The sequence below is a fragment of the Gekko japonicus genome, unplaced genomic scaffold (genome assembly GCF_001447785.1).
Source record: "Gekko japonicus isolate JY-2015 unplaced genomic scaffold, Gekko_japonicus_V1.1 scaffold3207, whole genome shotgun sequence".
In the NCBI taxonomy this organism is placed as follows: Eukaryota; Metazoa; Chordata; class Lepidosauria; order Squamata; family Gekkonidae; genus Gekko; species Gekko japonicus.
In genome coordinates, this window is record NW_015167152.1 from 147053 (window position 1) to 159675 (window position 12623).

The 12623-nt window shown below is 46.1% G+C and overlaps 1 protein-coding gene across 1 annotated transcript in view; it reads right to left on the reverse strand.

Moving 5' to 3' along the window:
* The window catches only part of LOC107112034, a gene marked incomplete at both ends in the record, with an annotated part of 130145 nt that extends 118800 nt beyond the window's left edge, over window positions 1-11345 (reverse strand). Inside the window, one exon of the mRNA XM_015413099.1 lies at window positions 11242-11345. Within this exon, the coding sequence (XP_015268585.1) occupies window positions 11242-11345 (104 nt within the window). The remainder of the gene's footprint in view (window positions 1-11241) is intronic.
* Window positions 11346-12623: the final 1278 nt, after the last annotated feature.

Consider the following 12623-nt stretch of genomic DNA (forward strand, 5'->3'; position numbering starts at 1 on the left):
CGTGTGCACATCAAAGAGGGGGATGAAGCAAAGACCTGTTTTCAACACACCCCTGGGACAATTTGAATACCTGGTCATGCCCTTTGGCCTTCAGGGCACCCCTGGGGTATTCATGAACCTGATCAACGAGGTGTTACATAAACATTTGTTTAAGGGGGTGCTTGTTTACTTGGACGACATTCTTCTTTACTCCCCCGATCTCACCTCCCACGTGAAATTAGTGAGAGAAGTTCTCTCAACGTTACACAAGCACAAACTGTTTGCCAAACTGTCCAAGTGTGAATTTCACAAGACCCACATTGACTTTTTGGGCTATCGCATATCTGCTGGGGGTTTCGAAATGGACCCCGGGAAGGTGAAGGATGTATTGGGGTGGGAGGTGCCTAAAAAACTTCGCCCAGGTCACCCTCCCGTTAACTGACCTGTTAAAGACCAAAGTTGTTAAAGACCAAAGGGAAGGGACCTGAAGCCACTAGACTGGGAGCAAAGCTGGCATGGTCCCCAGAATGCCAGGAAGCATTCAAGCGCTTGAAAGCCCTGTTCACATCTGAGCTGGTGCTTGCGCACCCAGACGAAAGGAAAAAATTCATTGTTCAAACAGCTGCTTCCAATGTGGCTATGGGGGGGCCATTTTGCAAGAAGGGGAGGATGGGAAGTTGCACCCCTTGGCGTATGTCTCGAAGAAATTCTCAGATGCCAAAAGGCACTGGTCAGTATGGGAGAAGGAAGCGGCCGCGATCAAACTGGCGTTGTCAACGTGGAGACACTGGCTCGAAGGGGCCAGGGTGCCCTTTGAGGTCTGGACTGACCATAAGAATGTAGAGACTCTAAAAGCCCCGAGACATCTAAACACCAAACAATTGCGTTGGGCTGACTTCTTCTCCAAGTTCCAATTCACTCTCCATCATTTCCCGGGGGTGGCAAACTCACTGGCCGATGGGCTGTCACACCTCCCTCAATTGCTTAGAATGTTAGAGGCAAAGGCCAATCAGGCTGCATATGCAAATGACCTCTGTGTTCTGACTGGCTACTGGGGGGAGAGGAAAAGCAAACTGTTTAGAATATTGGAGGCGAGACTCAGGCAACACAGCCAGTGGATAGGGACAGCTTCTGAATGACAGATCACGGAGCCAAAGGCTGTGGGCGCCGTGTGGAATGTTTAGAAACATGCCACCACCAAATCAGCAAAATATAGGAGAGAGAAGGATCCTCCCAAAGCCAATAAGCCAGCAATGTGATAACAGAGAACTTGTATGCAAAACTGCCAATCAGGATAACACTGTGTGGCACAAACATGAGTTAAGCTGTAACGATTCCTTGTTTATGGGTGTGTGTCTTTTTAAAAGTTTGGTTGCATGTGATAGTCAAGAGTGCTTGAAGAGGCAAAAGTGGTGTGATTGGTGAGGGACAGAGGGGGGAGGGGTTTTGGAAGTGATGCTGTGTGGATGAATATGTATGTCTATCAGGAGTGACAGTTTGAGGTTTGGACTGTTGAAGAGTGACAGTTGATGAAGACAGTGGGGTTTGGGAAGAGTTAGTTCGTTCTGAAGTCTGTGAGAGAAGCAGTTTGTGTGTGTGCAGTTAAGAACAGCTGAGGTTGTTCTGAGAGAATAGTAAAATGTAAATGAAAGTCTTTGAAGACAAAGTTTAGGAAAGGCTGTATGTCCTGGAGAGAAACAGTGAACTTACATGACCTTGAGTTAAAGTTACAAAGTTACATGCCAAGATCCCTGACAGTGAAGGGAAAAGTGTGTGAAATACCAAAGCAATTGTTTAGTATTTACCCATTCCTAGTTACAGTGTTCTACCATATTAATTACGAATTATATCAATAAATCTACTTTTATTTAAGATACCAGCTCTGAAAGAAATAATTTCTCATGAAACACATAGACCCTCATGAAAGCCTAAAACCCTCGACCTACCTACCCAGTGATAGAAATATTATAGTATAAAGCCTTAAATTGGAAAGCCTTAAATTTCCTGGTGGCAGCCGGATATACCCAGTTGAACAAAATAAAAAGAACATTTTAAAGGGAAACCAGACCTCCCCAGATAAGAGGTCATCACAAGTGGTGCTTGGTGGTGGGATACAAACATCCTGAGGAAAAGGGCATAGTAAAAAAAATACAAAAAGGCAGAAAAATGGCTGAGTTTTTTGGATTAAAGAAAGAGGTTCTGATCAAAAAATGTAAAGACTTAAGTTTACCTTATGAAGGGAAAAGTGTTGAAGAGCTGAGAGTTATATTGATACAAGGCAATGTGGAAGCTAGTAAAGCCACAGTTGAAGGGACATATAACCCCAATCCGGAATATTTAGAGTATCTGAGACAAAAACATAGAGATGATCAAGAAAAGTGGAAGTTTGAAGCTGAACTTAAAACTAAAGAATTAGAACAGACAACAGCACTTAGAGAGAGAGAAATGGAAATGTGGAGGGTTGAAACAGACCTTGAATAAAGAATTAGAACAAACAACAGCCCTTAGAAATAAAGAATTACAATTACAAGAAATGACTATTGCACTTCGAGACAGAGAACTACAGTTGGAAGCAGAGAGATTGCATTTAAAAAGAGAAAAACTTAAACTTGAAGAAAAAAAGGAGGGGAACTTAGAGGGTAGATATGATAACCCTCGAGTTACCCCAAAGGATTTTATAATGTATATGACAGGAGAAGATCCCCAAATCTTTCTGTCAACTTTTGAAAAATCAGCTCAAAATGGGGGAATACCTGAGGCTCAATATATGAAATATTTACCCAGTTTAATTAGGGGGGAATTAGCTGAAATTTATAATACATTTCCCTTAGATACGCCTGTTGTCTATTCTGAATACAAAGAGGCTGTGTATGACTCTGTGCTGATTACTTCAGGAAAAATTTTAGGAGTCTGACTCCACAAAAAGAGAAGTCGTTTAAGACATACAGCACACAATTAGCGGACTCCTTTGACAAATGGATCTCATCAGACAAAGCTGACACTAAAGAGAAGTTAAGGGAACTGATGATTCTAGATCAATTCCTTTTCCAACTTCCCTCAGAAATAAGACTTTTAGTGAAAGATAAGCTTCCTGAAAATGTCAAACAGGATAGCTGAATGGGCTGATAAGCTAATGCTCAATAGGGGAGGTTGGGGAAAATATGAACAAAGGGAGTTCAAGTCTAAAATACTTCCTCAAACCAGCCCTGTCTCCGAGAGAAGGAGAACTGAGAGTAAAGGACTGGATAGAAAAGTGGGGGAAACTAAGGAGAGTAATTGGAAGGACAGTGTTATACCTGTGGGAGAACCGGGCATTTATCATATCAATGTGTACAGAACTCAAGTAAACAAAGAAGCCCTGAGCATATACGGAGAGTCCCTAAATTTACCTCAGGAAATGAGGGAGAGCCGTATAGAGACAATAGTACAGCAGAAGAATATGAAAAGTCCAATAAAACCACTCCCTCACTTATAGCTGAGGAAACAATTTATCTGTGTGGAGTTAAATTAGATACAGGAGCACCAGATACTGAATTGCGTGAAGTAATTCAAGTAAATGAGAGAGAAGCAATGGCAATCTTAGACACTGGGGCTGCAGTAACTCTTGTGAGAAGAGATCTAGTTAACATAGAGAACATGCTTCCGGACAAATATATTTCCTTAAGAGATGTTTGGGGAAACTCCCAGTGTGTACCTGTCGCTCAAGTAAAGGTCTCCTGGAGAGGAAAGGAGGGATTTTTCCCTGTAGCAGTTATCTCAAATCAAAATTTATCAGTGATCTTAGGCAGAGATGTGATGGGAGAGAAAGCAAGGATTCAAATACGCTCAGATGCAAACGATTTGTATCAAAGTGAATCTACAGGCCCAGTAAACCAGCCACTGAAGACCTTGGCAACGGATACAGTGGTTACCTGCCCAGAGTCAGGGGAAAAACAGGTCTCACATATTCATGTCAGTTTTGAGGAAAATCCCTCAATATCTTCAGTAGAAAAAAATAATGATCCTGAAGAGTTTATGAGAGAGGTTAAAACAAAATACCTTAAAGAACTCCAGCAAGAAAATAAGGCTTTGAGAAAGCAAGTCGCAATAGAAAGCAAGCAGTGTAGTATTACTGAAGACAAGGTGACTACATTCCAGCATGAATTGGAAAAATTAAGTAAGCAACTTAAAGTAACAGTTGAAAGGTACAGAAATGAAATTGAGGTGGCAAAGGCAGTAGAAATAAAACTTTTTAAAGAGGTAGGAAAGTTACAATCTGTAGCTGATGAAGCAGCAGAAAAGCAAAAAGTGACCCCTGCTCTATGCCCAGAAGAGGGCAAAAAACAAAAAAACCCTCCAGGATCCCTGGCCAAATTGGCCGGGAGAAAACTGCTTCCTGACCCCAAAGGGGTGATCAGCATTTCCCTGGGCGTGTAAGAAAGGGCCATGTGAACTAAGCACTGAGGCAACCGTTCCTGCCCTCCTTCTCGTGATCTGCCTAAGTTCACAGAATCAGCATTGCTGTCAGGTGACCATCTAGACTCTGTTTTAAACCCAGGGTTTTTATGAAAAGGACCACGAGCAGCTCTCCAGAGTCTTGGGCTAAGATCTTTAATGTCACTTATTAACTGATCCTCTTTTAGCTGAAGAGGCTGGAACCTCCTGCATGTCAAGCAGGTGCTCTATCACTGAGCAACAGCCCAACTGAATCCTTCCTCATCTCAACAGAATATGTGTTCATAAGAACACAAGAGAAGCCATGTTGGACCAGGTCAATGGCCCATCCAGTCCAACACTGTGTCACACAGTGGCCAAAATTCAGGTGATATCAGGAGGTCCACCAGCAGGGCCAGGGCACTAGAAGCCCTCCCAGTCTTGCCCCCCAAGCACCAAGAATATAGAGCATTACTGCCCCAGACATAAGAACATAAGAGAAGCCATGTTGGACCAGGTCAATGGCCCATCCAGTCCAACACTGTGTCACACAGTGGCCGAAACCCAGGTGCCATCAGGAGGTCCACCAGCAGGGCCAGAACTCCAGAAGCCCTCCCAGTCTTGCCCCCCAAGCATGAAGAATATAGAGCATCACTTCCCCAGACATAAGAACATAAGAGAAGCCAGCTTGGATCAGGCCAATGGCCCGTGCAGTCCAACACATGATGTCACACAGTGGCCAAAACCCAGGTGCCATTAGGAGGTCCACCAGTGGAGCCAGAATTCCAGAGGTCCTCCAGTCTTGCCCCCCAAGCACCAAGAATACAGAGCATCACTGCCCCAGACAGAGTGTTCCATCTATATCTTGTGGCTAATAATAGCCACTGATGGACCTCTCCTCCATCTTGTACCACAGTTTTTTTCATTATTCCTCTCAACCTTTGGAGGGCCCAAGCAGCCTCTCTATAGAGTTTAGAACTTTGGAACTCCCTCCCTGGGGAGATTCATCCATCTCCCCCTATCAGTGTCTATTGCCAGTGAATGAAGATGTTTTTGTTGCGTTTAGCATAACCCCAATAATGGTTATTGTACTCCTCCCCGGTTCTAGTATTCTTTATGTGTTGCTATTGGATTATTTTATAATTCTAAATGTTGTTCTAATGTTTTTATGTGTGTCATATTCAAGACCCTGGTCAGGTGGGAAAGGCAGCATAAAAATATTTTAAATAAAGTAAATTGAGATCCAGAAAGGGGGGGGGGTGCAGTTTGTCTGTCTATCTATTACTGCTCATACACCTATTTCCTTGAGCAGAAAGTAGATGCAATTTGTCAGGATCCCTTCCAACAGCTCAGGTGAACATTTGGAGAAAAGGCTAAGAAATCACAGCTCTTCTGTATCGCCTGTCTATACACAGGACAAGATTTTCCTTTATAAATTCATTTCTTTTCTTTTTTTTAACCAAACTTCCCCCTCAAAAAACAGCTAGCTCAATTCTGCAAAGTTTAAAATGTTCCCTTGACCAATCTGGCTTTTGACTCCTGCCAGGGGATGTGCTGCAGAGCCATCGGCAAGCCCTGTTCCCTTCCTCCACTCCTCTTACCTCTGAAAACTTTCTGTCCCCAGTCGCTTCTCCCAGGGCATCCCAGGAGCACCCTGGCACTTGCAGTTGGCTTTCCACTAAAAGAAGTCTTTGATCTTCTTGCCCCAGACAAGTCCCCCAATTCTAAAATCCTTCCCATCCTGTTATTCCTCATTTTTTAGAGGAAAGAGCTAATATGCTTTTGCAAAAGCAGCCCGCCAGCATCCCCCCCCCGCCCTGACAGCTCACAAATGAAGCCGCAAGCAGGGCATAAGCAAAATCCCCTCTCACCTGGTGGCAGTGGCCGAAGCAGGACCTCCGCCCAGCAGCGGCAAGGGGCTTGCCTGCACCCTCCCTCCCGCAGCCCCGAGTCCCCGATAGCTCCAGGTGGTGAATCGCGGTGGCGTGGACAAAACAAAAACCTACCCCTCCCTTCCAGTACCAGGCTGCCAACTAAGCTGCCTGTGGCTGGTGGGCAAGGGGCCTGCCCACATCCACCTCCCTGAGCCATGACGGATCTGTCTCCACACAGACCAGGGAACCCACCCACCTGCCCGCCCAGAGGAGAGCAAGGCCATGTGCTAGACCTCCCAGTCTCTGCCTGGCTGCAGCAGCTAGGGGCCCACCAGCAACCCCCCACCCTACCCCCACCACCTGGCCATGCAAACCCCCACCACCTGGCCGACGGTCCAAAGGAGACCACATGGCGGCAATGAGGGACCTCCCAGTTCCCCCCCCCATCCCCTAAACTTTCTGGTGGTGGTGGCGAGGGTCCACCCAGGCCAGAGTGGAGTACCAACGGCTGCTGAATGGGCTTGGGGCTGCCAGGGGGATGGAAATTAGCACAATTTCTGGAAGTCAGGACAGGAGCCCGGGCTGGCCAGCTCACTGCCCACCCCAAACATTACCTTTCCAGGGACCCAGGCAGGCACAGAAGAGCCCACCACGTGTTGCCACCAGTGTTCCCTCTAAGCTGAGTTAGTGTGAGCTAGCTCACAGATTTTTAGCCTCCAGGTCACAGATTTTTGTCTTAGCTCAGGAAGGATGGCTCCAGAGCAAAATAATTTATGCAGTAGCCAAGTTGTTCACTCACAACTTTAATGCCTGTAGCTCACAAAGTAGAATTTTTGCTCACAAGACTCTGCAGCTTAGAGAGAACATTGGTTGCCACCCAGGTGAGGACTGCTGGGAGTGGGTGAGGGTGCCCTGTAAGAGGCTAGCTGGCTGCTGCTGATAACGAGAGGAGTGGGGCTCCTGCCTGAGCCCAGCGCCCACTCCTCGGGCTGCTGCTGCCTGGGACTGATGACGGAGCCAGCCAGACCATTGGATCTGTCTGCGCTGGAGCAGCGTGGCTGACCAGCAGAGGAAAGAATCCCAGCGTACACTAGAGGGAACTGGGTGCCTCCAGTTATGTGACGCTCTAGCCCTCCACTCTATGGTTTCCATAGCCATAGAGACTTGGAGGACTGAGTGTCACACTCTGGCCGCCATTTTGTCCCCTGCTGGCCAATTTCAAAAAAGCAGGGGTGGAGACTGGAAATCGGGGGTTCCCCCACCCCCCGGGGGGACTTGGCAAGCCTAAAGGTTTGTGAAATGTTGGGGCTAGGTAGGCAAGCACTCTCACACTGGAGTGGGGAAATTCAGGCCATTAAACTGCAGAAGCCTGGCAGGAAATTTGTCTTTCATCCCCATTTATGTCACAGGAAGAAGCTTTCAATTAAAAAAAAAAAAGTCCAGTTAGTGCTCCCACACTACAGGGGTTCAGAAAGGTACAGCAGAGGAGTGCTCATCCATTAAAATGTTTTAAAAATCACATAAAATGGACAAAAAGTCACAATATGTTGCAGGCATGGGGTGTCACCTGTCACCAATCATTTCACAAGCAATATCCCCCAAGACACTTGCACATTTCAAACAACATTTGCAATTGCAATGAGTGTCCTAGCCAAGAAGAAAATCACATTTCCTCAAGTATAAAATATGGTGTTTTGAGTACATGAAAAGTGAAAAATGCACAGAAATGCAACCCTGAGGGAATGATGCCTTGATTCCTTCCATGTCTGAATGGCACCCAGCAAAAAGGTAATAAATGAAATAGCAGGCAAAGGCACTGACACAGCAGGGTCTTTCCTTGGCATTAACACAAGCAGAATCCATTTTGTTTCTGACAGCTGTAAGCTTGAGATGAGAGTAACACATATGCCTTCACCTAGCCAAGAATCTGAAACAATTTGGGAAGGAAACACAGCAAGATAAGACAACCCACTTCTCCCACCAAGACATGCCAGGCAATTATGCACTTGAGAAGAATCTCCCCCAGGTGAACCATCACTAATTCTGGATGGTAGCCAAACCAGGTACATCGACTTTGCACGTTAGCTTTGTGTGTACACGGTACACGGTATAAACAGTACATCGGATTCTTGGAAAAGATTCCACAGGTTGAAGGTCAGTTACTGGCCATGTCAATTTCCCCTTGCAGATGAGAGAATTAGCTACCTGAATCAGAGGCAAGGTCTCTGATAACATTCATTTATTTATGGAATTTATAAGTCATCTCTCATGAGAGCTGCTCAGTCTCAAATGATAATTGCATGAAATACTTTCCTTTATTGATATTAGAGTAACAGGACTAATTAATGTGTTTGGGTAGTTAGTTTGCTTTGTGTTAGCAAACTAATCAATCAACAATCTTCTGCCTGCTGATGATTAGAAATCAGACTGGTGTGAATATGAATTCAGTTGTGAAATACTGGATAAGGGATTGAGCCTCATTGCTTAAAAGTACATTGATTTTGCCTTTAGTGCAGCAGAAGGACATCTGGGTCAACTGCGCAACAATGGGTTACATACGGGTAGTTCGAAGTAGTTGTGGTGGAAAGTGACATCAAATTGCAGCTGACCACATGGAATCCTCAAAGCAAGAGATGAATGGAGGTGGTTTGCCATCGCCTTCCTTTGTGTAGCAACCCTAGACTTCCCTGGTGGTCTCCCATGCAAGGACTAAGCAGGGCTGACCTTGCTTACCTTCCAAGATCTGATGAGATCGGGCAAGCCTGGGCCATCTTAGTCAGGGCATGGTTAGTTACCTGATTGCCTGGAAAACCCTTCACGTTGCAGAGATGGGACACCCTGCCAGCGCATGGAAAATCTTTAGCCAGAAATAAACATGCTAAAATGGTGAAGAGTGGGGTTTTGATCCAAATGCAGCCTTTCTAGAATCATTCCAGAATAATTCTATGTAAACAAGTTGCCTCTGTTGCTTCACCATCCCTGAAGTTTATAACAGTTCAGAACACAGCCTTTTACCATGACAGCAGATAAAACAGTCACTTGCTCTGCTGTAGAGAAATTGTAAATACTAGTTAGGGTTGCCAGGTCCCCTTGTTGGGGGGAGAGGGGTGGCCAGGCAGGTGGCCACTCTTGTGGGCAGGGCTTGGAGGCGGGGCTTCCCCCACCAGCCAGCTGGCCGGTAGCAGATTGGAGCCCCCAGAAGTGGGGGAACCCCTATGTGGACCTGGGGCTGGCAACCTGGGACCTGGTAGCATGGTTGACTAGCAAGTTTATCAGAATGCATGAGCAGAATGCAAAAAATATTGATTCAGTTGTGGGATAACCAAGATGAGAGAAAGGCATTTTTGCTTCTATGGCTCAGTATAGGGGAGGAACAGAGGATGACAGAGATGGGGCCTCAAAATGCAGTTGAGCATAAAAAACACTTTTAACACATCATTTTGCAACTGGTGCAAAAGCTTACCTGCAGCAGTCCCCTCTGCAAAGTGTCTTTGTGTATGTGTGTTTGGCAATGCTCTAATATCCCTGGGTGTGTGGCTATGCCGGCACAGTCTGGGTAATCGAATCATCATGCCTCAGACCACAAGCTGATGGTTACATGGGCTACGAAAGAACGTCCTTGCTCCAATAAAGTCAGGCATGTATTCTAGGGAAAACTGCTTCCGTCTAAGGGCTTGGCTATAGCTGGCATCAGGATTTCACTCTTTCTCCAAAGACTTGAATCAGGACTGGGAAAGGTCAAGGGAACAGACAAACAATGGCTACAAATAGTTTTCCACATTATATGGAAATTGCTCCTCCCTCTCGAATTACTTCAATAGGGACAAGGGTTTTCTTTCTCTCCATTTGCTTGTAGAGAGACAAGTAAGTGGGTAGAAAGCAAGCCAACTTTCTTTTCAAAGAACTGAAGGGAGAAAGAAAATGGCCTCAAGGAAGAACTCTATAATTAAAAATCTGTCAGTCTTTTAACAATAAAAGCAATTCATGTAGAGCCATTGAGCATAATTATTTTAGCTTTAGCATAGGATTGGTGTAACCCTTTTATCTATGGATTATTCTCCAAGTAAGAATAAAAATGGTTTAGGGGTGGAATTTTATCTGTAGGAAACAGTAGGGGAAGAAAAAGTTTAAAACCTCTTCACCCCCCCTAGCCCCCCCATTCCTCCCCTCTGAAATTTATAAACCTAAACTTAACTCCATTGTGATCAGGCTCAAACTACATTGAATTTTGTGTTTCTTTCCCTGTATTTTTTAAAAACTGAATATTAGCCTGCCTGTGCCGAGAGTCTGAGTGAACGGAAGAGCCACAGGCAGAGAGGGGCTGCTTCGTGATTTCCCCACCTACAGTCCTTCATCAGCATGAAAACATCTTCCTAAAGCCCCCTCCACATCCCTTGGTTTAAAATAAACCTTGTATATTATAAGAAAGTTTCCCTCTACCTTTTTTTAATAGGTGGATTTGAGTGGTGGGCGGGCAGCTGTCAAGCTCCTGTGTTTGTCTTTTCCCCACCTCCAGAGCATCTTCCTTCTATTCCTTCCCATTCCATCTTTTAGGATCAGTAATTATCCACTCTTCTCTGCTCTCCACCTGCTTTTCCCCTTTCAGCCCTTGCCCTTTTCCAGTCCCTTCGTCTGCTTGGCTTGGTTTCTTGTTTTGTAGCTCCTGATCCTTTAATTACTGTTGTTGGAATACAGCTATAGTCCCACTTTAATTGCTGGTGTTATGCCCCAAGCATTTAGCAGGGGCTGGGGGGGCACTGTATAAACACCGTTATTATTATTATCAACCAGCGTTGTAATTAAATTCCTGCCTGCCTCTCCCCGGAAGCATGCAACCTATTCCATTGCATTCAAGCATAGAGGACTCTGAGGTTTCCAAGCTTTTAAACAGCTGGTTTGCCCAGGAAAAGCTTTTTTCCCACTGGTTCTGAATTTCCCCTCACAGCATTGCTGACTGCACACTGTTATAACTTACCAATTTGCGCTGGCACCATTGGCAGAACCCACACAGAACAATGGTGACACTAAGGCTGATGGTGATGATCACTGAGACCAAAAGGACATCACGAGACGGGAACCCTGAGAAGAGAAACCCACAGATTAGTTGTGCCAGTGTAATGAATAGGTCCTCAGCCCCACCCAGGAATACAGGTTAACCTGAGGCCACTTGAGTAGGGAGCTTTCTATGCCTCCCGTCTCTCAGTAGCCTCTGTATAAGAAAGCGGGTAGAAGCTGCCAAAAGGCTATTTAAGAGCTGGGATAAAGACAGGAGTTTGCTATTCATCTGAATAACACCCTTTAATTAAAATAGTAAATGCTCTGAATCCAAGCCAAATAATTTCCGACATTTGGGAGTGACTGAAAACCATCTGACAGTTATTCTGGTACTTCACTGTCTGTTTTAGGTTTTCCAGGCAGCAAAGGAAATAATAACTCAGGAGATGTTTGCCTGATAGGGAAGTTGTCCAACCAGAATAGTTCTGATCTTCCCACCAAACAGGGTCCATTTTCAATTGAAGATTTTGTGCATAGCATTTTCATTTTCTGCCAATTAGTGCAAAGTCTCATTGGCTTTGGAAGAGTTTTTTGATTCTATGTAAGTATGGATATTGATGGCATGAGTTGCTTTGTTCTCTGGGACTGCACAAACTGATTGACTAGAGGGAAGGTTTTCCTTTCAGATGCTGTAAAAAGGAACAGTGTCAAATGCAGAGGTTCAGTCTCAAGGTACAACCTTCCAGTAATAGCAACTGAGAAAGTGCTGGTGGACCAACTTCAGGTCTAGGCCCCGTTCATACGAGCCCATTTGGGCCGGGAGCGGGATGGAACTGGGGCGGAGCAAACAGGCGCGATCTCACCTCAACATCTGGCGAGCGTGCCGTCTCCGTCCCTGATCCGTCCCAACTGCCCATACTGCGCCGCAAAAAACAACCACCTCTCTAGGTGGTTGCATCCATTGGTGCGGCGCAGGCAGGGCTGTGGGATCGGCGGCGCGTCCTTGCGCGTCCTTGCGCCGCCGCATCCCGGCCCCCAGCCGTACTGCGCATGCCCGAGCATGCGCAGTTCGGCAGCCTCCCCCCTCCCCTCGGACTTTTCCTCCCCGGCATCTGAGCGTGCCGGGGAGTGCTGCGCCGCGGCTAGGGGATCCGTGGGATCCCGCCGCGGCGTCTCAAGTTTGGAGCGGCTCTGAGTAGCCGCGTTTCAGCCGGCCCGTGTGCCCGGGGCCTTAGATAACTCATGTGCTCTGGGCACTTTTCAGTGTGGTAGGCTGGGCTACCAGAGGGAGGTACGATCTCCCGGGGGGCTATGTCACCTAGCCATAGAACTATGGGTCGAGTGTCCATCGTGGAATATGTT